The following is a 23,703-nucleotide window of genomic DNA, read 5'->3' as shown; positions in this document are numbered from 1 at the left end:
GGTGTTTGGCATAAATACTGTAGATCACATGTCCCTAAAATAGATGTATGCAACATGTTCAATCAATTAGAAGTTAAAAATTAATCACGTAATTTCAGAGCTTGTTAAGGCTTTCGGTAATGTGTTTCAAACAATCGGTGGATTTGAACTGTCTGCAGTGCTCGGTGCTCACGGTTGTCTTTCGTACAAAAGTATTTGTGTTTGATCGATTTCAAACTGTCGTTTTTTTCGTCTTAAAGATGTGTGGCGTGACATTATAAAGGCGGGCGGTAATTGTTGTTTTTCTGTCAGGCAGCTGTGGGCTCGCGAATTTAGGGGTCCTTTACGTTGCTAATCCTAGCTCGCTAGCTAGTCCCCCGTTGGCCGGTGCGAGTGTCAGTATCCTTCGAGCAAATTAAAGAAACATTTCACACCTTCACAGCCATCAAAAGCCCGTCAAAAGAAGCCTCTCTGAAGACAAAGAGTATTCTTCAAGGTATGACATTCCTGTTGTCCACAACAAATAGCTACTTTGATAGAAGAATCGTCTTTATGTACGTATGTTTTTTTTCCCTCCCGACGGCTGCACAATCAGAGTAACGGCGCGTGCAAGTTGGTCTTTATTTACAAATACCGAAGTCGCCATTTCTTGTATTTTTGCCCCAGATTTAATCGTATTTCGTTGTTTTTTACTAATTGTCTTGTGACTGAGTTGGAGCAGCGGCAGCCACACAGGCAGGCTTAGCTCTCCGGCTAACAATGCGACAGGGAGATTAGGGCCAAAGCGACTGTTTTTGGAAATAGAGCAGATGCCGCTAAACTTTGACGCTCGCCTGTTAACAAAGCAAACAAAAGGAGCTCATCGACTAATCGCCAATCGACGCATTTACTGTCGGTAGGTTGTAATTTATTCGACACCATCAATGCGAGTAGCAAATGGATTTCATCCTCCAAAGCAACGTTAGCTCAGGCCGGCTGTTTCACCTGCGGTCACATATTTTATTCAAGCTGTTTCCGTTCAATGTTAACGTGGCGATTTCACGCTTCAGCGCAACCGCAACGTTAACACGCTTAATTTATAAAGCAAACAACCATATCGAATATTCGTAGTTCTGTTCGATTAGTTAATGTGGCCCCCCCATGTGATGTGCAGCCTTTCAACCTAACTCCGAGTTTGATACGGTATTCAATCTAAATTCCATCACATGAGTCCTACCAAAAATGGAAGTGATATTATGTTATACCTCTGCTCCATTGTCAAGTGGTTGAAAACTTGTATCTCAATCATCCTTAATTGCAGTTTAATCACAAACACGTTTAGTGACAGCATTAAATGACTCCTTAACTCCTCTTTTGTACCATTGTTTTTCCAGTTTTCACCCACACACAGCTGTCATTTAAACATATGAAGTGCTCCATTGTATGCCAGCAGTGAGTGGCAATTGCTGTACAACTGCATGTAAACCTCCTGTGCTATAAATATCCTTATGACATGATTTCTGTAAAACCAGTATCAGCTGTTGGAGGTCATTTAGGAGTAAACCCCAGGGGTAAATTGTCATACTTGCATGTGTTACATTTTTCACTTTAATTAAGGTTGTTAAAGTACCAGAACAATAAACGCAACACTTGTCACTTTCAAAGATGTTATTGAGGTCAAAGGTGACCTGTCAACTGAAACAGATTCCTGAAGCAAATATCTATGGATTGTTAGGGGTACAGATATGCATTTGTTAGTCACAGGTTCCACCAAAAAAGGCAGATACCATGAATTAAACGGTACTCGTCAGTATCTTGTGTGTCCAGCATTTGCCTCATGCATTGTGGCAAATGCGCATCTTTCGCATTGCATTGATCAAATGGTTGATTGTAGCCTGTGGAATATCCCCCCCCCCCCATCCTTTTTCGATAGCAGCAGTTGTTGGATATTGTCGTATCTGTTGGTCCAAACATATTCAGTGGGTGACATGTCTGTTGAGTATGCAGGCCTGAACTGGAACGAGTTCAGGTTGGAGGAATTGGTGCACAGATCCTTGCATTGTCATGCTGAAACATGAGATGATGGCAGTTGATGAATGGCACAGCAAAGGGCCTCTGGATGTTATCCAAGTATCTCTGCATCAGAACTGCCATGGATAAAATGCAATTGAGTTAGCTGCCCTTATGATATGCCTGCCCACACCATTACCCCACCACCACCATGGGCCACTCTGTTCACAACATTAACATATGCCATACATGCTGCCTGCCATCTGCCCCTGTAAAGCTGAAATTGATTCATTCTCCAGCGTGCCAGTTACTATCGAAGGTGAACCCACTCACAACGATTGTGGCGCTGAACTGCAGACAAATCAAGACCCTGGTCAGGACTGTGAGCATGTAGATGACATTTCTGACAGTTTGTGCAGAAATACTTTGCTTCTCAGGCGGTTCGTCTGAGAACCAAAGTATGAAGGAGTCAGAGGTGGTTACACTTGGTCTGCGGCTGTGGTACCTGTTGGATGAACGTCCAAAATCTCTGGAACGATGTCGGATCCGGCTTATGCTGGAGAAATGAAAGGGGAAACATTTCCTCTGGCAACAGCTCTACAGGACATTCCTGCAGTCAACAGCTAAAACTCAACATTTTAGAATGGCCACTTATTGACCCCATCATAAGGACCAGCTGTGGCTTTGAATCAGCATCTTGATATACCACACATGTGCAGGAGATGGTGGGCAACATTTGAGAGATATAAGACCTTTGAGCCCATGGAACAAATCTTTGAGGTATTAAAACAAATGGAAAATGGCTGCAAAAATAAAAGTGTTGTTGTTCCAAGCACCATCATCAAGTAAGATGTACTCTGTCTGTGGCTTTCAACAAGTCTACTCTATTCCTACTATTGTTTGACCCACACAACTGAATTGCCATTTTATATGTATATGTAATTTGCTATGTGTTTCTTCCCCCCATAGATGCCTTCAGCAGTGGTTGGCAACAGTGCTGTCCAGTCTGCCATTCCAGACCTGGGATGTGGAAGTAATTCAGAGGCCATGAAGCAGGTTCTTGGCGTGATTGACAAGAAGGTTCGCAACATGGAAAAGAAAAAGGTATTTAAGAGATGAATGCACTCGCTGTAAGGGTTTGACTTGACTTAGTATTGATGTCGCTAGAGCGCTAATGGGAAGTCGAAGCAAAGTCTGAAGACTCCTGAGATCAAACCTTGCTCATGTGATTTATCACTTGTGCTGTCATTCTCAAAGGAGTTAAAGAGAGTAGTTTGCTTTAACTTCAACTCCAGGTCGGCATTGGTGCTCTGCATAGTGTCAAACATCTACCAAACATAATTTGCAAAATGATACGATGATTTTTCATACGTCAGTACTACCTAATCAGACATCATTATTCACAAGGAAGTCTTGTGCAGAGTGCAATTAGTACAATCACCAGCATGAAGAAAGCAAGCTAAGCAGGGAGCAGCAAATAGCTTCATTTTGGCCTGCGACCAACTTGCTGTAACAGGAATGATCTTCAGTCAAAGTCATCTGCCAATCACAGCTGTGGTTTCAGTCTGTGAAATAAGGTGCATCACTGTGCTCTTTAACAAACGTTATGAAGATGGGTTTTATAAGTATTGTCGAATGTTTATTCATTCTTTTCAGGCAGTTGTGTAGATGTGCTGTGTGTTATAATACGAAGCTAATGCTCAGCCTCAGCTATGTCCATATATTTACTTTTGACAGACACTTTTGTCCAAAGCACTTTCACCAGGCGCTGTTCTTTGGCAGAGCATGAGGGAGTGTAGACCTTGAATGAGGGATTCCAGATAAGTGAGTGCCACATTGGCTGCTGCTTTGTAGGCGAGCATCAAACATGAACTATGAATAGTGCAGTGTTGTTTTTGGTTTGACACCAGACAATCCGCCGCATTCCGGATCATTTTCAGAGGTTAGCAGGCTCATGCCGCTAGACTTGCCTGTTAAGTGTTGCAGTAGTTGCGAGGTGATGAGCCTGAACCAGTCTGTCTGACCACCATACTCGGACAGACTGGGTCTTGCTGTACTGTACATGACAGAGAGACTGAAGCAACGTGTTCTTTAAAGGGTAGTTGCTTCTTAATCATGACACCAAGTTCCCAGCAGACTTTGTGTGAAGTACTTGTGAGCAGTCGAGCTGGATGTTGATTGGTGGTTTTAGGGATTGGCTGGGATGACAAGGAGCTCAGTAGTGAGATAAATGAAGCTGAGGGTGCCATACTTTTTGTCCAGGCTGAGAATGTTTTGAGGCTTGCTGATATCTGGGCAGAGACTGAACAGTGCTTCTGGTGAGAAGAATGAGAAGAGCTGGCTGTTGCAGCTGTAGGAATAGTACGAGTATGAGCGGATGATTGTGCCAAGTAAGTTGGTGCTTGTCGAGAAGGGAAGCCAGCACTGAACCTTGAGGTACCCCTTTGGACAAGCCGTGTGATTTAGACACCCCCCCCCCCCCCCCCCCCTCCTCCTCTGTGACACTCTAAGAGATCCCCTTGAGAGGTAGGAGTCACACCAGCGGAGAGCAGATCCTGAGAGGCCAAGCTCAGAGAGTGGGGAGAGGATTTGGTGGTTCACGGTGTCAAAGGCAGCCAAAAGGTCAAGCAGCTTTAGAACTGAGGATTCACCAGCAGCTCTCACTAATCGCAGCGTTTCCACTTCACACATGAAGGCAAGTTCAGTGGTGTGACTTGGCTTGAAGATCGGACTGGTTGGGATCATGCAGGTTGTTCTCAGACAGGATGTTTGTTCTTCATTAAGGCCTGCACACTCTAGTTTTGTGTACAGGAAGGGACTGGTTGAGACCGGCCTGTAATTTTAGTTTGAAGTTACGAGCAGGTCTAGAGGAGAGGGGGCAGAGTTTGTTTAGTGAGTTTTGAGCAAAGTGTGTCTGTAGCCTCATGGAGGTGGAGTGAGGTGGCATGGTAGCAGAGAGCTCATTGGACAGCTGAGCCAAAAAGGGTCCAGGGTTTCTCCTGAGAGAGACCTTAGGCTGAGGAATAGCATGGGAATGTTCCAGTAAGGGAACTGTGAACTGAATAAAGTCGTGGTCAGAGAGTCAGATTCACTATGGAGCTGTTCAGAATCAAAATAAGATCCAGTGTCTTAGCAGCTGTGGGTGGGGATAGACCTCAGACCTGTCTGATGTTGAATGCCTGTCAGAATGGTCCTTTATTCCACTTTAACAGTCTGGATTTAGTGTGTGAGGAGGCAGCAAGTGTGGGCCAGTTTCCAGTCTTTCTGTCATCTGTCAGACTGATCTGTGTTGGGCTTGTCAGTGGGAAGTTTTCTAACTATCCTCGCATACAAAACCTGGCTGACAATGAACGCTTTGGTGGGGTTTTCTGTTGGATGGAGTAATGTTTATATCTCAATGTTTTTTTGTTTTTTTTCCAACAGGGCAAACTGGATGATTATCAGGCAAAGAAGAATAAGGGGGAGCGACTGAATCAGGATCAGCTGGTAAGTGCTTGTGTGCACAGATGCTCTTTAATGGAAACATGAACAGTTGGTTAGTTGTCTTTCTTTTCAATGCCACAGTAAACATTATCTCCCCCCCCCCCCCCCCCACACTACATCTGTCAAAATGACAGACTTGCCTTTTGTGTCTTGAGCTTTTGTTAGTGCTTCACATCTCTTAAGTGACACAGCTGGTTGACAGCTGAGTTTGAATGTTTTGTTTGCTGAGGTTGAAGAGGCCTCTGTGACTTTTATTGTTGTCTTTTTCCCCAAAATCATCTGATCTCCGTGAAGCAAACAATTTTTCACGGTAGTCTTGGAGCTGAAGACAATGAATGTGTCTGAGTGATTTGTTACAAAGTACAGATTGTCCACAAGAACAAATCATTTGTTGCCTGTTATAGCATTGTTCATGTAAAGGAATTGTTTTCCTTCCCTGATTTACCTGAAGGAAGCATTGTCCAAGTACCAAGAGATCACCTACAACCTTGAGTTTGCCCGAGACCTGCAGAAGAGCTTCCTGTCGCTGGGCCAAGAGGTGAGTCATGTATGCTGTAATTGCTCTCCAACTTGCTGATTTGCTCATCATTCATTATATCTCACACCACATATGTATATGCACCATCTCATGGACTCAAACAGCTGTCAACAAGTCATACTGATTTTTGTAATCATTACATATGCTGCTGTTGAACTCGGTCCTTCTAATCATAGCGACAACACAGTCTTCAACATGACTGTTTACTTCCTGATAGCTTTATCATTTTTCTGCTTTACCGTCTGCTTTTCTATTGAGTTCCTAAATTCGAAGTCCCGAGTCCCTAAATTTCGACACTAGCTATAGTATGTAAGACCTCCTATGAGAGTAATAAAACCATTTAGGTGTTTTGTTTTCATGAACTGATGTGACATATCTGGATGTTTGGGAAACCCTGTGAAGCCACATGCCCTAAAAGCAGTCATTTTTTAAACCTTGTGTTAAGATTCAAAAGGCAGTGAAGAAGTCTGTGAGACGGGAGCAGCTACAGAGGGAGGAGACGGAACAGCAGCGGCTCAAGACCGTTTTGGAGCTGCAGTTTTTACTGGACCAGTTGGGAGACGACAACGTCCGGCAGGACCTGATACGGCCCGGAGTCACTGGCTCCGCCCCCCTCACTGAGGCCGAGCTCACGTCCCTGGATGATTTTTACAAAGTAGTGGGACCTGAGCGGAACTATGATGTCAGGTATGAGATGCTGAAATAGTTATTGGATGGAGCATCAATGATATGGTCTGACAATGCGTGAGTATAGTTACCCTGTGCGGTGACTTGCAGGTTGACTGACCAATATGAAGAGGCATCACTGCACCTGTGGGAACTGCTGGAGGGCAGAGACAAGGCTGTGGCAGGAACTACATGTAAGTGTTCCCACCTGGCCCACAGAAGCATTATTGGGGCATTAAATAGCTGTCAACAGTCAATATTTCTTGTATGCGTAAATCATCAGGTCTGTTGTGTCTGAACTTGTGTCCTATTGATGTTTTAATTCCAGACAAGTCACTGAAGGAAACTCTGGACAAAGTGCTGTCGAGTGGTTACTTTGACAGAGCACAGACCCATCAGAACGGCACATGTAAGGAGGAAGAGGAGGAGGAGGATGAGGAGGAGCAGCAGGAGCCGACGCCGGTGGCTCAATCTAAGGCTGGAGAACAGCCGTCAGACCCTGGTAGCAACTCGTAAACAGCACTGCTACTGCTTTTTGTATTGCCCATATTTAACCCAATAAGAAAACATCGTCCCAATTGTCTTTCAGAAGGAACAGTAACTGAAAATTTCACAGAGCCAATTAATGTGGAAACCACAGAGGTATGATTTCTGCTGTAAATGTGCATTAAAGTCACTTTTCAAATTAAGACCAAAGCTTTTTTTTGTATTGTTTTACATTATCAGTATATGGTTTTCTATTATAGTTTGTAAACAGACAGTTCATTCCAGAAACCTCGTACAGCAACACAGACAATGACCAAGTGGAGGAGTGGACAGTCGAGGCTCAGGTCTGCTGCTCGAATGATGTCACCGTACGTGTTATTGTGTTATTGTTGAGTGCCCCTTTCTTAGGCCTAACCTGTCTGTCATACGCCTCTGATAGATGGTGAATTCCCTCCAGCACCAGCCACCGGCCCAACTGGCTGCAGAGCCACCCGTCACTGTGAACCATGTGGCTGCTTCTCCAACCGCTGACCCAGTGGTCAGGAAGCAGGTAGTGCAAGACCTCATGGCCCAGATGCAGGGAACCTACAACTTCATGCAGGTGAGAACGTTGTAAGGACGTTGACAATGTGTCGGGGAGTTGGAGTATCCTTTAGGGACGAGTAAAGTGGTTTGTCCATTTGGTTTCAACAGGACTCCATGCTGGAGTTTGACGGTCAGGCCCTGGATCCAGCCATTGTGTCCGCTCAGCCCATGAAGCCTGTGCAACGTGTCGACCTGCAACGAATGGCCTCAAGTGAGCAACTTCCTGTTTCAGTGATCTTGTATCTGTCAGCCATGTTACTCATTGTAGTGGGGATTTGCATCAGTCAATCATTTTCTTAATTCCTTCTCTTTTTTAATGTTGACCCTATCAGCCCATGCAGAGTCGAGGCTTCACCAAGCGAGCGCAGTTTCTGGACCACAGGAATCCTCACAAGTAAGTAAAACAGAAACAAGAAGTCAAAAGGAGACCAGCTGCTTCCTGAATGTAGTTAAAATGGAAATAAGAAGTCGAAATAAGACCAAGTGCTTCCTGAGTAGTTTCTGTGCGGTTATGCAAGGTTTATTCTAATGTATGTGACAGAATAACCTGGTTCTGTTAATGACCTCAAATGTAGGATTATATTGTGTATCACCACCATACATCACCATTGACATTGTGTGTAATCATTCTATTGTCAACTCGGCCAAATCCCTAAAGATGAGCTGAGATGAGCCACAACCTGTAACACTTTACATTATGTGAGGCCAAAACTAATACAAGAATATTCATTACTCTAACATGAAACACTGGAACACAGCTTGGATTACAGGTGATGCTTTACAGGCTATGTATATGTTAAGTGAGAGCGTTAAGCTTACTGGAGCTTCACATTATTAACTCCCAGCTTTTTACATGTACTACAATGTTTTCTTTATGGCTGCACAATTTGCATCGCATATCAAATTGGAATCACATTTGAACTGCTCATAGTCTGTTGATGGGGTGGCCCTTGCACAGGAAAAGGTTTCTATGCCATTAAAGTATTTCAAATGTTTCTAGATTTTTGTCCAAATGTCTGTGGTTGATTGTGCAGCCTGCGTGTTGTGGTGCATGTAAACGTGTCTCTGTCTCCCCTGTTCACCTGTATGCAATCCTCTCCTTTCCTCCTGAATTTCCTCCTTCGTCCCTCCCCAGGCCTCCATGCCTTTGTCTTCTGAGCAGTCCCTTATTCCATGCTCCCTGTCCTCTGCCTTCCCACCCGTCTCCAAACCCACACACAGTGGAGGCATCAATGTCAACGCCGCACCTTTTCACTCTGTGCAAGCGGTATGCTTCCTGTATAGGTCTCATTATTAAACAGCACACCAGTTTGGATTAGGCTTAACTAGCAGCAACAAGATATGTTTACAAACGGTATCAAACCAATATCATGTTCAACTGTATACAACACTTCTCACGAATAGTAAACAGATTGGTTATTGGGCCACTGTCTGTCCCCTAAGTTGTCATATACCTCATTATGTTACATGAATACTTGAATGTGTTAAAACTGAGGTATTCTAATTTTTTCCCCCTTAGGTATTTAACATGAACGCACCTGTGCCCCCAGCCAGTGAAGGTCCAGCAGACCCTCTGAAGCAGCAAAGCCAGTTCTCCGATGGCTATGCACCGCGCTTCAGCGGCCAGTCAGAGAACAGTGTGGAGCAGCCAGAGATCCCGCAGGGCACACTACAGTCAGGTGAGGGGGGAGTTGAACGGCTGAAGTAAGAGAAAAATGACTTTCAATCCTATCAGAGGTTCCAGCACCAAGTCATGTTTTTACAGATACAGACAGGATGTGGACCTTTTATCATTCTTTATAATGAGGCTGTTTGCACACATTGAAGTTCTACATTCTGGCTTTGTCCTCTATCTGAAGGGGGATATGAGAACTATCGGCCTCCTTTCTCGAACGCTTCCAGGAGTGGTTATGGTCAAGCCCAGTTTAACACATCTCGGGACTATTCAAATAACACCTACCGGCGGGTAAGACTTCCTTCACTCATTTATTATCAATATCAATCAGATGTTTGGAGGTTTTTACTAAGTGATATGGGTCAATGTCTTCTCTCAGGAGGGCTATCAGCCAGGCTACAAACGGGGAGCGGCCCAAGGACCTCGGGGGTACTCGCGCGGTAACCCCCAAGCAGTCCGATCCTAAAGGACCCAACAAGGACCACGGAGCGGCATTCAGGGATTCTGAATGCGCTCAGCCCTGTTCACTTTTATAACAGCATATTATTTCTCATTAGTTATGTTATTTTTTTAACTCCTGGCCTACTTATCAGAGTCAGTCTGCTTTGATCCTATTAATGCTTAACACACGGCGCTGAACTTCACAACATGTAGAGGAAGTCTCTGTGTTAAAAAAACAAACAAATAGATATTCCTGTAAACTTGAAAGATTTCATTAATTTATTTTTTGTACGAAATAAATGCAAAAAAAAAAATTCCGCCACTGTCAATCTGATCCCACGAGATTGATCTTCTTCTCCTGCCCTGTGGTATCTGCCAATTTTTTTTTTTCATCTGAAAACTTAGAATTTCCGTAGAGGCAATGAATGTTTTTTTTCCACCACTGTCCCCTCTAACCATCACCTTTGTACACTGACCTTATTGGTTGAGACTGTTTCAATAAAAATGTGATCTAATACCTGCTGGTTGCTGCTGCTGCTGCTGCTTTCTTTAGTTTTGAACTGGATTGTGGCCACGACAGACAGGAAACTCTGCTCAACACCTTTCCCCCGCACAGTGAGTACTTATGTGCACAGAAAGATTCTCCCTTTTAACCATCTGCTTCATCTAATGTCCTGATTACTTTGCAGAATCACGCTTTAAAGACATTTAAAAGCCACTACTCTACTCCCGTTTGGTGAAAAGCCTTGCATGTTCTGTGGATTAGACAACTTAACATTCCAAGTAGGCATTTGTTACAACAGGGAATTAATCATTTACTCCAACTGTGGGGTCGAAACTTTTATTCAACTGTAGTCTACATTACTGTAAAATTACTTTCAGCCATCAGCAGAAAATGCCTGCGAATGCAAAAAAGAGCGTTTGGCTCACAGAAAAGACACTCCATGTATAAAATCTGTTGAGTGAAAGCACAATGAGGCAGAAGTGATGATCTTTACTGTAAATGGACCCTTCAAGGTGCCACCTGAGGGCCAATGTCAGCTTCTGCCAACTAGAAGAAAACAGAATTTTACAGGAAAACTACTCAATTTTAGACAGCACTCTAATTACAAACTGAATATCTGACAATATAGCTGTCATGCCAAACACACAGAATATAAACAAACTAATATCATGATGGCCTGCATGTACTCATGGCTTTGTCCCCATAATAAGTATTTAAATTAACTTCTCATTTCAGAATTATGTAAAGGACGACCTTTTATTTATTTGAGCTTAGTTAACATCCAAACATTTCAGTGAACAAGTTAGTAATCGTGATCAATTATGATCTAGTCATAAATTTAAAAAACAATCACACACATTTGTGTATGAACTATAAGTGAAATGCCTCTAGTGATGTTTGGTGTAAAAGATAGAATTTATTTGAGGAGCAACATCATGATTTATAAACCTTTACCTCAAATAACCTCAGTGCTTTAGAAGACTTGAGGGCTGTAATGTGATTGTATTACTTTGTTGAACAAATTAGCACCTTTATTTCTAATAGTCTCCGTAAATGAGGAGCAGCCGCACGGCGAACCACAACTTGGCTGGTTTGGAGAACTCCTGTACCTGATGTGTTTGCAGGCAAAGCACACTTCCTCTCTGTCTCAGAACAGTGGATGGAGCTTGCAAATGTAATCATTGGATTACATTTGTTAGCTCAAACACCACCTTCAGGATTACTGACCTAAAGGAGGCAGGTAAGCAACATACAGCTTGACAACAACCAGAGTAAAAATGAAAATCAGAGAAATGGAATCTGTATTTTTTGCAACATTGTGACACAAGTAGAAGGACTGAGCAAATTGGCTATGCTCGCACATTTCTGTTTAAAAGACGGAGAAATAGCAGATAACGGTGACAGCAGACCACGCCTTACTTCTTAAATACTCATTACAATTTTAACTTTTGCCTTTTTAATGACATAGGGGAAATTAATTGGGCCATCCACATCTATAACTGTTGTAAGATCACACAAAAATATTTAACCTTAAACGTAAACAAAATCTGAACTCTTGCTTAAAAATGCTTGTTGGTATCTTCACCTCAAAACCTGAACAGAAGGGACCGGCTCAGTTCAACAAATACTGTGATGTTCCTTGTATAATGTAATTTCCAAACTCTGGTAGAATTTCTAAAATATTTCAAAACAAACCCCTTGGTGGTCGGTGCAAGTCCTGTGTCAGTAAGTCTTTATTTTTTTGTAATCCAGTGATCACATTTGCGGGCTAACACCATCATCATCATTTAACAGGGCGTTTGGTTTGATCTCCTCTGCTCTCCCACATCTCAAGCGTCCTCCAGACTCACGCCTGACGAGTAATTAGGCGTCGGCTCTGCGCGCCTGAGTGGAGGTCCGGGACGCAGCCGCTGCCAGAGTCTGCTGGTAGAGGCTTGAGCTCTCCACATCCTGGTTACAGTACGTTGTGCTGCTCCTGTGGTGCCTCTTGGTGGCCTGGTGGCAGATCGTGGTGTGCCTGGGGGCGACCGTGCTGTGCCTCTTGTTGTTGTTGGTGGTGCTGCGCCTGTTGTGTATCTTGAGAACCCGGGGCTGCAGGCTGATGCTCCAGCTGTTGGTCGTGGTCTGGTTGGATCTGGTCATTTACGTGCATGTCCGGGATAGCGTTTCCTTCAACTAGGAAAGAGGTTGGGAGGTTTTTGTCAGATTTGTCCAGAACATTGAAGAAATCTCCTCAAAAAGGTGCCATAGTGTGGTCAACACTCACCGTGAGCCTCTGGAGGGGCGTCCACTTTCTGTGTTTTTAGTCGCTCCATGTGCTCAACAGCCTGGTAAGGATTGATTAAGTATAGGTTAATCAAATGTATTGTTACATTACATTACATTACATTACGATCATTTGGCAGACGCTTTTATCCAAAGCAACTTACATTACATTACCACCCTTCGCAGAGGGGGGAGCAATTGAGGGTTCGGTGCCTTGCTCAGGGGCGCCTCGGCAGGGGCTCGAACCGGCAAGCGGAAGCTCTAACCACTGAGCCACTGCCTGCCTTGTTCTCCAATTCATCCATTCAAAGTCAATTTACTGCATCTGGTGTAGTTTTTGTAGACCAAAGAAGCAAATGTTCAGATGCTTTCAGCCTCTCCTGGGCAGAACAATAAGGAATCTGAAGAAGCTCATCTAGAGCAAGAAGCTAACCTGAAGCATTGTCGTCGTCTGCTTCATCAGTTTGAATCTGACACTTACCGCTGCCTTATTTTTAGTGGCTATCCCTGACATCATAAGCTAATTATAAATGGTGTTGCATGTCAGCAGTGAGCCTGTGATATTGCCACTGTGGCACCATTAAGTGTTTACAGTGGAGTTTACGGCGCCGCTCACCTGCTGGAGCTCCATCTTCTGTGAATTGAGCTGCTCCTGCTGTCTCTCCAGCTCCTCCCTCTGCTTCTGGAGGTCCACTGCCTTCTGGTGGAGGTCCTGCTCCTGCTGGGCAAGATGCTCCTCAAACTCCTTCATCTCATCGTCTGTGTACGCCTGGTTCTGCTCCAGGGTCTGAGGAAGAGAACAAAGGATGCTCATGACACCAAGAAACATTTTAATCCATAGTACCAATATAGCTCAAGTGCTTTGAAGTTTGAACATTTGACACTTATTGATAATGACTGCAAATCTAATACATTAACTGGTCTTTGGAATCAACATTTTCACAAGGCCGAGGGTCCTGCTGTATCCACGGTGACGCTTTTGTCATTTCATATTCTATGGGCTTGTGACCGACGAGGACGACTGACTGACTCGGTTTCGTGTGATACGGCTTCAAACACTGTGACTCACCTCCCAGCTGTCTGGCTCCAAGAATTCCTTCTTGTTTGTAGCGACCAGAAACTCATCTAAAGAGACCAGTCTGTCTTTGTTTGCGTCCACCTGTGAGGACGGCAGGACACAGCTTTACAAAACAACCCATGGTTTAGTTCAGTGTACTGAATACAACCTAAGTGTATCACCATCAAAAATGATGCACATTTAAGTAGCTTAATATCCTGGGCCTGAGTGACCTCACCTCATTCATAACGTGTTCTCTCATACGTAGCCTCTCCTCCTCCATCTCCACCATATCGTCCTCTTCATTGGTGGGGTCGTAGATCTTTTCCAGCTAAAATGACAGAGCGACTGTGAGTGCAAGGACCACACACGGACCAGAGACACACCAGAGTCCTCACACACTGCGACTTTACCTCCTTTGTGAACAACGCCTCCAACTCCTGCTCATCAAAAAAGCCGTCTCCGTTGGTATCTGCACCAGAGGGAGATACAAAGACACTGATGGACAACTGCACCGGCGTCTACTACATGCACACCAGGATGCCATAGTAAACCATGAAACCACAGGGATTAGGATTACCGTGCAGTTTGAAGAAGGTCTTGGGTTCAAAGTCCTCTGGGTCCAGACCATCAGCCTCTTCCCATACCTCCTTCAGTTGAGTTTTACTGCCCTGCAACATGATCATATAGATTATTGACAATCGAATAACCCGATTTCTTGCAATTTTTTGATCACGAATATTCTGTTCAGGTTGTTTCTTTCTCTGTAGGCTTGTTGGTGTAAAGCACATCTCGTCTGGGTCTCTTGGGCCTTGGTATGCACTTTACTGAATGTCCTTGAAGAGATTTATTAGTGGGACTTTAAAGAGGGTCTTGGCCAGATATGCAAGGTGCTGGGCTCTCTTCCCTCTGCATCTAAATCTTACCTCAACCCAAGTGTGAGAAACGCCTAAATATTCAGTTTCTTTCTTCTGTTAATCATCTGGAGCAGATGTAGTCCGGGTCACACTTACTGGGTGGTTGACTTTGGGGTGATCGGCGTGTTTCTTCCTCATCTCCTCATAGTGCTCCTCCTCTTTCTTTCTCTCGTCGTCGTCCAGAGTCTTCAGGTGTTCTCGTCTGTCGTGCTCTTTTGTCATTTCATACTTCTTAAACTCTTCGTGTCTTTCTTTGTCATAGTTCTCCAAATCATTGGTGGCCTTAAATGGAGGGGAAACAAGAGAAAACAGTGTTTGTACGGAACCGTGTGACCGAGTCCTTCAACCTGAGAGTATTTAATGAGACTTACCGACTTTATGAGGCGATCCAGGTCGTCCACTTCAAACGTATGTGGGTTCATGTGGTTTAAGTACTCAAACTGCTTCAACAAAGCCTGGTGATCCACTGCTATATCTGTGCGGGAGGGGATAGGTTACATCAATACAAGCAAGCAAGCAAGCGTACAGAAAAATACGCTTGATTACGCAGCACAACATACCGTTTCCTCCCTCGATGTCTTGCTTGGCCTTAATGAGGGTGCGTAGTCTGTTCACCTCCTGTCTCTTTAACTCGTCCAGCTTTGTTCTCACATGATGGCTCACAAAGTCCAGCTCTTTGGCCAGCTTACCTTGCTACATTGCAAATACATGACGCAGAGAATTGTTGCAACTCTTGAATCGACCACATTGTGATTTATTTGCACTTTCCTAATACGAAACTAAGGACATTACCTTGATATCTTCCATGTCTGTGTTGTGAAGCTTCTCTCTGAAATGTTGATCTTTCTCGAGGAAATCGATGACTTCCCTGAGGTAACGGTCATAATGTAGCCCAGTGTCCTGAAACAGGCACCCATCAGCCAATCAGGCACCCTCTCGTATACAGCCAATAATCAATACGTCACCCGATAATCGATCACCCACGCTGGTTATACACTCGGGGGTGTGTGTGTGTGTGTGTGTGTGTGTGTGTGTGTGTGTGTGTGTGTGTGTGTGTGTGTGTGTGTTCTCTCTCTCACCACACTCGCCGGAGGTTCCTCAGCCTTCGGTTCCGGCACTGTGACTTTGGTCTTGTCGACGCTGATGGGCACCGGCTCCACACACAGCAGCTGAGCCAGGAGCAACACCCAGCTGGCGAGCAGCAACCTACACATCTGGAAACAAGCACAGCATCAGTCGATTCTACATCTACGTGCTCCACCCGGCTGATTTGATCACGTAGTAGCCGTTTCCTCTTACGCCGCCCTGACATTTCCTCAGGCTCGTACATTACATGTTAGCTTTAGCACAGCCGCTGATAAATCTGTCTAATCCTGACACACACACACAGCCTGTCAGCCCGAGAACGCTGAGCTGACGTCACGTGTCTCTGGCTCCAAACGTGAGTTGAAGTCCCAACAACCATAAACGCTGACATGTATTTGTTTCTACTCACTTTATTCTGAGCCCGAACCTTCATTTGTACGCTCGGCTCGGCTCTCGTCTCAGCTGGAGCTCTGTTGCGTCCAGCACGCGCGGTTGTCTCCGCGCTGACGTCGTCCCCGTTGCGGGCCCCCTCATTGGTCAGATGAGCTGTCTGTCAACGGCCCAGCAGGTTGTGTTGTACTGAAATTGTACGTGGCGAGGTGACGACAGAGGGGTGGGCGGGGCCTGTTTCTGATCGATAACTGAATTAAAGGGAACGCGACACAGGTTTAAGACTGAGACAAATGTCGCAGGGTGGAAGTGAAGACTAGGAAATGTCTGTTTCCTCGTGTCCATTTTTGATTGGAAGATGGAACTTGTGAAGTTTTTTCTCTAGTTTCTCCATCTGTCTCTCTGTCTCTCTCTCGTCTTGTTGTTGTTGTCAGCAATGAAAAATATGAATATAGTATCCAAAGCAACATAAATCATCAACATCTTCATCAGAGACACAAGCCATCAGTTGCTCTCATCACCTCTTCTGTCTCCTTTCAAAGGGAAGGAAGGAGTCAGTTGTTCTCCCTCCAAACTCCCTCCTGATGTCTGAGCTCCTCGCCCCACAGAGGAAACTAATTTCTCCCAGCCGCCACCCAGAGCTCCTGACCAAAGGCAGATAAGCAGAGTCCATTACCAAATACCTGCTGCTCCATATCACCACTTTTACTAAGGCAACAGTGTGTGATTAATGGCTACAAGTCCACCTCTCGCCCCAGTCCTGCTCACTGGGCTCGCTTGGGGAGATCTTACACACATCTTACAGATGGTCACACTCCATTCATCTCCCACTCAACAGTGCTGTGAGACATTTAATGGAAATCTAATGTTATAGTTCCATTAAAGTCTCTGTAATGTATTTAGTAGTTTCATCAGTGAGACATTGGTTCCATATCTTAAGAACATTATTTTTTGTAGTTGTCACACTTGGTTTGGTTTAATTTAATTCATCTGTTCTAAGCTGCTTAACTGGTTGAGCTCAGTGACAGGAACAGGATGTGGACTCATTTTGTCAATCACTGTTGTATTCCTGATAATATTTGATGAATCACATGATGGGCGCCATCTCTCCAGCAGAGGGTGCTGTTGAGATGTTTAGGTCTTCACTCGATTCAGGTTTTCATTGAGCTCTGTTGTGCTGCTTGGTGCAAGACTTACTGTTTGCGTTAATATGACATGATAATAACCGGCTGGAAATTATGATCTTTCACTGCACCGATGGAATCTGAAGTACCATTGATTGTACTGTTTATCCGGGTAATTATACACATTGAAAATTATAACCAAGGAATCAAACAGTAATTTAAGAGAAGGGATTAAAATGATGTGCACAAATTGCATACCCTCTTGCTCCTGTTAGACTTTAAACAGCTGCTTGGGCCCAGCTCAGATTCCATAAATTGTGTTGCTCGGGAGTCATAAAAACAGTTGCTTTCTATCGGAACTATCAGTGTTAGAATGAGAAGATCTAAAAAGTCTATTTATGAGCTCTGGCAGATGCAGCAAGACAATCAATTTTCATCCAGAGTGTCTGGCTGGTGACTAAATATAACATCTCTGCCCTATAGGTGTCAGTGTAATGGTTCAATGAACTGGAAGACAATTAATCACTGTCTCAGATCATAACCAGTGTGGTAATTGAGAGCAGTTGGGAAAGATCAGCGCTTCGTTTTAATCAGCAAAGATATCAAGACAAAATACCCAGTATAATCTCATGAGCAGGGGACTGCTGGCCAAATATTGCGTTATACTTTCTGAATAATTCATTGCCGTTGAGACATCTACAGTACACACTTATTTTTTCTGAGCGACTTCTCCAAGATTAAGGGACAATTTGAAAGAATGACTCCAGATAAGATGTCATTGATTTCCTATGTGGGTGTCTGCCAGTTAGATTAGGAAGCTGACTTTTCTATCACTAAGGCGCAGAGCTGAAAGAAGAGAATAGAGGAGCATTATTACATTTTCAGCAAAGCACCTTTAGTAAGCTGTGATTCAGCGTTAAGAATCTCTCTAAGGAGCAGACAATAACATTGAGTCACCTTGCTGCATTGTGAGGCTCTGGCAGCCGAGAGGCAGGAATCAGCAGCAGCAGCAGCAGCAGCAGCAGCAGCAGCAGCAGCAGACCGTACTGCAGAGCTGCACTGGACTGCACATCGGCCACGTGTGTGTTTCTGTGCCTGGATGAGTTTGTTCCAGTGTTTGCAGAGGGGATGATAATACATTTTAAAGCCAAGTCAAATAACAGCAATTAGTTCACTGAGGATCTCATGATTGCACTGCAGCGCCACATTCCACCTAGCCAGTGATTTATTTTGACAACTGGTGGAGTAATGGCAGAATGGGTTAATAGCGTAGTGAGTCATGCCAATTTAAAATTATAAGCACTGTTTCTGATGATTTAAGCAAAGTTCCCCGATACGTTGGTGACTCAGACACTATTTCGGGAGACGCTAGTGGAGACTCAAAGACTGTGTGTTACACGTTTCAACCTGTCTCCCCTGACTTGACTTTATAGGCCAATTAATGTTCCAAAATTCTGTCACTCGGAAGGCTCAAGAGGCTCAACAAACAAATAACACAAAATGCAACTTGCTCTAAAAAAGAAGCTGGCCTAAAGAGAAATCATTGAGCATTGAGGTCACAGCTCCCCCAGCAGTAAATGGTATTTCCCAAATCAGATTGGATCAGGACGCTCTGTAGCTTTAATGTGCCCCCCTGGCCAGGCAGACAATTTGGTTGAACCCACTGAGAGTCTATCAAAAGATAAATATGGCAGTTTTTCCATTAAGTCTTCACATTCTTGCTTTTTCCCTTTATTCTCTGACTTTCGAGGTTTACAGGGAATTGGTTTCTGAATAATAGCTGTGCTAAAATTGGTTTTAAGATGAAACATTTTATCTCCCTCTATCTTTCAAACCCCAGGAAAATCTTTAGCAAAGGCTCCACAAAGGAGAATCACATATCAAATATTAATAATGTTGACAGATGTTTGCTGTTCCCTGCTCACAAATGTGCAGCCTATAGTATTTTCCCCCCGCTGGTGATCCATACTGCACAAGAAACTGCACTAACATATTCCTACATGTCGTCTATTATGAAAGCTTATGTAGGTTATGTGAAATATAAAACACACAACCTGCACGGTGAAGGCCATATTAACCATCATGTCTTCTTAGAGCAGAGTGATGGAGTGAAACCCTGCTGCTCGCCTCCTGGTGCTTAATCCTCAGTACTTTACTAAACACGACCGTGACATTGTACAATGTCTGCGCTCCTGAAGCCCGCTTAGATTTATGGACATCGCTGGCAAATTGGTCAGGTTTATTTGATGCAGTGTAAGCGTTGCTGTAATGTGCCGTGGCTGGAGAGGCTCTGTGTCCTCAGTGTAGGACTGCAGTCAGGGTAAGGTGAGGCTGACAGGACAAACACACTATCATGCACACACAGTGGTTTTGTAGAAAACTTTTTTTGTCATTAGTTCGAAATAATTCAGCGCGACGATATTTTAAGACTTAATTTCCATGACATTACATTTCAGCATTTCTGAATTGACAGTTTTTTCTGAATCCGTCCTTGTTCGTGCTGCATGACAGCTCCTTCTCTGACAGTCTGCTTTTACTGGGGTGGCACTGAAAACAGAGTGGCTGCTCTTTGTGTCTTATGAACCTGTGATAACACTCCTGCAAGATGCTGGGCACCTCATGCATTCACACGTTTTAATACTTTTAATGTCCTCACAAAATGGGAGCAAGGGGAGGACATACACACTCAGATGCAAGGACAGAATTACACTGGCATAAATTGTGTCTAATCACACACAGTTTTTCACCCTACAGAGCACAGCATTCCATTAGGGATATAAATATAAGTACTTTCGCCATATACTGTACGACGGCTGCTACGGTTAAACAGTATGTAAGCAGACATTTCGCCTCTTTTTCTGTAACACAAACCTTAGAGCACTTAAAGCCACTCTGTACATTTACCAGCTGTCACATGTAAAGCCAAGAAGTCTGCATCTGAGTGGTTGTCACTCAATGACCCAAGAGTCAAAGGTGCAGCCAACCTCTAAGGCAAATGCTGTACATTTCTGGACTCCTCACACACAACCATGTGTGTTAGCAAAGAGCTTTGCACAAATGGCTTATTCTTGTTCCACCTGTGCACAGCTGAGTGTACATGCTGCTGGGGTCTGTCTGCCTGCAAAGCTCTAATCCCATTTGGATCAAATGGCAGGTTGACAGGGGGTTATGGAGAGGACCTTCCCTTTTTTCTTTGTTCTGCCTAATGGTGGTGCTGTTATAACCACTTTGATGTTTCACTTTTATAATGTTAGAACTTTTGAACACTGTCTTCTTTTTTTTCTCCTGTAATTTGTCCTGTAATTGTTCATGTAAATTGAGTGAGTTTGGCTCATTCTTCAGAAAGAGCTGTAGGTCATGAATTCCTCAGTCTACTGTTACCAGTCAGGGGACATGTGCGGTCACTATTTTTGCAAAAATACCTCACCAACCATCAATCAACCTGATGGTGGCGCTGTCACAACAGTTTGTTGAGAGAGGAATCGCATTGGGAATCGTGGGAGTCATAATTGTTGGTAGTTGGTAGTTTGTACATACAACAGCAGAGAGGTTTGCAAACGTGGCGTAGTTATTACAAGTTGAACATGGAGGGTTTAACACAAGAATGCACACACACGCACGCACGCACACACACCAACTTCATTTTAATTTCTCACACTAGTTTTTCCTTCAACTTTGCAACTTTATTTTACAACTGTTGAAACGTGCAGCCAAACGCATCAAACACCACCAGGGACCAACACTCCTGCTCTCCTGCTGTCAAGTGGACCGCGGCTTTCTTTCTTACGGGCACGTTTCTGACTCATGCATGTGACCTCATCTTTGCACCCGAGTGCTTTTCTTTAAGGCTCCAGTGCGTTAATCCGTCTCACTCCTCTCAGCGGGGGGGCTGCACCCACCCTGCCTCTCCTGCTCCTGCTGCAGTGGGGCTACGCTTGTCTTACACTCCCGTCAAAGACCTGAGCTCCGGCGCTGTAACTAAGCACCGCCCGCCCCGGGGCTCGCGCTGCTGCTGCTGCTGCTGCTGCTGCCACTGCTACTTGTCGGATCAGGATACTTTTGGTTTTGGTCGAGAAACCGTCCTCCGTCTGCGGCTTCTCCTCTCCTGTCTGCCCCTTTAACACACAACTATGCGGCCCTAGCGGCGGGAGCGAACACCGGCTCCCCGTGGAAGGGAAAAAAAAAAGTCTTTGCAGAGGGAAAAGGGGGCACAAACCGAGTCCGAGACGAGATCACGATGGCGGCACCGCTGGGACGGGACACCCTACCGGACCAATGGTCGTACGGAGTTTGCAGAGACGGCAGGGTTTTCTTCATCAAGTGAGCACACACACCTGATGTTTTCATGCCGGGGGTTGATGTTTTTATTACCGAGCAGTAACAGGTGTCTTTCTGTCTCGTAGTGATCAAACTCAAAGCACGACTTGGCTACATCCGCGCACGGGTGAACCTGTTAACTCGGGACACATGATACGTTCAGGTACGCGTAGCAGTTGTTTGATTTGGAGGTGACCTGGGGATGTGATGGTGGTGCTGGTGGTGGGGGGGAACGTTTCTTTTGCTGCAGTGTGTATGTTCAGTGTTGTGTTCGGTTGTTGTAGATTTACCGAGAGGATGGGAAGAAGGCTTCACGGACGAAGGGGCGAGCTACTTCATCAAGTAAGTGCCCGACATGCGCTTTGTTTGACCGTGGGACGTTTCAGCGCCGCGTCCTTTTAGTTGTTGTGCGTAAATTGGACACCTCTCTTTCACACACACACACACACACACACACACACACACACACACACACACACACACACACACACACACACACACACACACACGATACTTAATCTCAATGAAAATGCTGCAGTGTAAGTACATAAACAGCGCACCCAACGTGTGGAAATGACACACACACACACACATTCTCACACAAACACACACATGCAGATTTAGCCCAGCACACACTGAGGTCCCTGTGGAAAGGTGAAACCAATTATATCTCCCCTGCTCTTAAAGGCAGCAGTGCCTAGCAGGACAGGAGTGAGGCTATTGAAATTCTCCTCACACCCTCCACGCAGGACCTCTACTCACTCCATTAGATAGGTGTACAGTCTGGTGTGTGTGTGGCAGAGAGAGAGAGAGAGAGAGAGAGAGAGAGAGAGAGAGAGCGAGAGCGAGAGAGGGACTGTAAAGGTTGCAGGAGAAAGGGGTGTGTGCCTATGTGACCATATGGTGACAGAGATGTATGGCATGATCGCATTCTTGAAGCACAGAGGACAGATTTCACCAAAGTCACAGAGCGCCGTGTGAACCGTCGTGTCAGATGTTCACACACACGTCCTTCACATATGCTGCGTTCACATTACAGGCTGAAGGCTCCCCAAATCAGATTAGGTTTTTTGCTTATGGGATGCAGATAGAATTTGTTGCGAACAGTGTGAACAAACCAGATTTGATTTGGTCCCGCTTACATGTGTGCTCCTGGATCTGATTCCTGTCTGATCTCTTTGCTATGTGACGCCGTGAGAACAGAACAGTCGGGATTTGGAATTTGTGTGGCATCTGATTTGTGTGTGCATGTCACCGTTGTCATCATGTGTTGGCACATGACACAGAGCGGTAACAATGAACACGGAGGACAGTTGTAGTATCACAGTGATTGAGGAATTTAGAGATTTGTCTTACATTGATTTACACGGAGAAGCTTCCCTCCATGCAAATATTTCGCAACTGAGCCTTTTTCTAATAATCTGCATGATTAATGGACAAACAGACTTCCATTTCCATTATTTCACTGTGGTATCAATTCAGCTTTGTGTTGTTCATGCACACACGCAATTCACAGCACGCATTTGTTAACGTGGTTCACACAAGTGTCAGATATAGAGAATGGATCTGAGGTCTATAATATGAGAAAGCCTACTGTGCAACAAAGTGAGGACATCCATCCTACATTGTGAATGGCAGTGACTCCTCCTACTGTGTCTTGTTGAGGTTGGTAGTTCCACTCCCCTTAGTCCTGTCATGGCTCTGGGTTTGTCTCCGGCTGAAGGCCTGCAGGGAGGTTTGATGCTTGTCGCTGCAAAGTTTCTGCACTTTCCTCACCTAAGATCAATCTATATAAAACAATGTAATAAAATAAATGATGTTTTTAAACTTTTAAACCGTACATATTATGATATTGCTGTTGTTGCATTAAATCAAACCAAATTTGCTGTCACATGAAATTATTTCAAAAACCAGATTTGTTGTTGTGGGCACTTCTGTGGATTGTTGAATAAATGGGCTCTTTGTGTTCCCTCGTCCTCACACTTCTTTCTCTTCAGCTACGGGACAAGAGAGAACAATGCAACAGGGCAGTAGCGTGATATATAGTATCCTAAATGTCAAGGCTGTTAAATCAGTGGGCTCCTCGTGGCCCAGATGGCTTGCAGGAAGGTTCCTGTTGTGCTCTGGCTCTCGCTCCCCAGCTTGTTTCTTTGTTGTTGAGGGGAAATTTTGTTGGAGCGGAGACGAGAAAAACCAAGTC

The 23,703-nt window shown here is 44.6% G+C and overlaps 3 protein-coding genes across 5 annotated transcripts in view; 2 read left to right on the top strand and 1 right to left on the bottom strand.

The window, feature by feature from the left end:
• The first annotated feature begins 310 nt into the window (after positions 1-310).
• caprin1a (cell cycle associated protein 1a) lies at positions 311-10,359 on the top strand. Of its 2 annotated transcripts, XM_076155467.1 has the most exons (16): positions 311-475; positions 2,938-3,072; positions 5,392-5,454; positions 5,903-5,989; positions 6,435-6,676; positions 6,767-6,849; positions 6,984-7,157; positions 7,245-7,297; positions 7,402-7,485; positions 7,581-7,742; positions 7,835-7,937; positions 8,059-8,120; positions 8,862-8,993; positions 9,246-9,405; positions 9,586-9,692; positions 9,781-10,359. In XM_076155467.1, exons 2-16 carry the CDS (start codon positions 2,938-2,940, stop codon positions 9,865-9,867), a joined length of 1,734 nt encoding a protein of 577 aa, XP_076011582.1. In that variant the 5' UTR covers positions 311-475; the 3' UTR covers positions 9,868-10,359. The 2 variants fall into 2 exon arrangements, with proteins under 2 accessions (XP_076011582.1, XP_076011583.1); XM_076155468.1 differs by lacking the exon at positions 8,862-8,993.
• nucb2a (nucleobindin 2a) lies at positions 10,165-16,190 on the bottom strand. The gene is made up of 13 exons (XM_076155470.1): positions 16,082-16,190; positions 15,666-15,800; positions 15,379-15,486; positions 15,147-15,279; positions 14,958-15,061; positions 14,683-14,868; positions 14,250-14,340; positions 14,083-14,141; positions 13,908-14,000; positions 13,682-13,771; positions 13,229-13,399; positions 12,614-12,674; positions 10,165-12,522 (listed from the first exon to the last, which is right to left on the bottom strand). Exons 1-13 carry the CDS (start codon positions 16,103-16,105, stop codon positions 12,302-12,304), a joined length of 1,476 nt encoding a protein of 491 aa, XP_076011585.1. The 5' UTR covers positions 16,106-16,190; the 3' UTR covers positions 10,165-12,301.
• A 4,955-nt stretch (positions 16,191-21,145) lies between these two features.
• The window catches only part of plekha7b (pleckstrin homology domain containing, family A member 7b), a 64,795-nt gene continuing 62,237 nt past the window's right edge, over positions 21,146-23,703 (top strand). The window contains exons 1-3 of one of the 2 annotated variants that reach the window (XM_076155674.1): positions 21,146-21,506; positions 21,590-21,666; positions 21,788-21,845. In XM_076155674.1, coding sequence (XP_076011789.1) covers positions 21,424-21,506; positions 21,590-21,666; positions 21,788-21,845 — 218 coding nt within the window. In that variant the 5' untranslated portion in view covers positions 21,146-21,423. The remainder of the gene's footprint in view (positions 21,507-21,589; positions 21,667-21,787; positions 21,846-23,703) is intronic. The other variant, XM_076155679.1, reaches the window with a different exon arrangement.

This window comes from Genypterus blacodes, unplaced genomic scaffold, assembly GCF_046128005.1.
Source record: "Genypterus blacodes isolate CSIRO-AG114 ecotype Tasmania unplaced genomic scaffold, CSIRO-AGI_Gbla_v1 ptg000067l_1, whole genome shotgun sequence".
Lineage (NCBI taxonomy): Eukaryota > Metazoa > Chordata > Actinopteri > Ophidiiformes > Ophidiidae > Genypterus > Genypterus blacodes.
This window is presented reverse-complemented; position numbering and strand designations above follow the sequence as displayed.

Excerpts from the sequence above, each read along its gene's own strand:
- caprin1a (XM_076155467.1), top strand. The coding sequence starts at position 2,938 with ATGCCTTCAGCAGTGGTTGGCAACAGTGCTGTCCAGTCTGCCATTCCA. Across the intron at positions 7,158-7,244 it reads AGAACAGCCGTCAGACCCTG|AAGGAACAGTAACTGAAAAT; the intron begins GTAGCAACTCGT and ends ATTGTCTTTCAG. Across the intron at positions 9,406-9,585 it reads GCAGGGCACACTACAGTCAG|GGGGATATGAGAACTATCGG; the intron begins GTGAGGGGGGAG and ends CTCTATCTGAAG.
- nucb2a (XM_076155470.1), bottom strand. The coding sequence starts at position 16,105 with ATGAAGGTTCGGGCTCAGAATAAA. Across the intron at positions 15,487-15,665 it reads AGGAACCTCCGGCGAGTGTG|GACACTGGGCTACATTATGA; the intron begins GTGAGAGAGAGA and ends TGCCTGTTTCAG. Across the intron at positions 13,772-13,907 it reads GAGAACACGTTATGAATGAG|GTGGACGCAAACAAAGACAG; the intron begins GTGAGGTCACTC and ends CCGTCCTCACAG.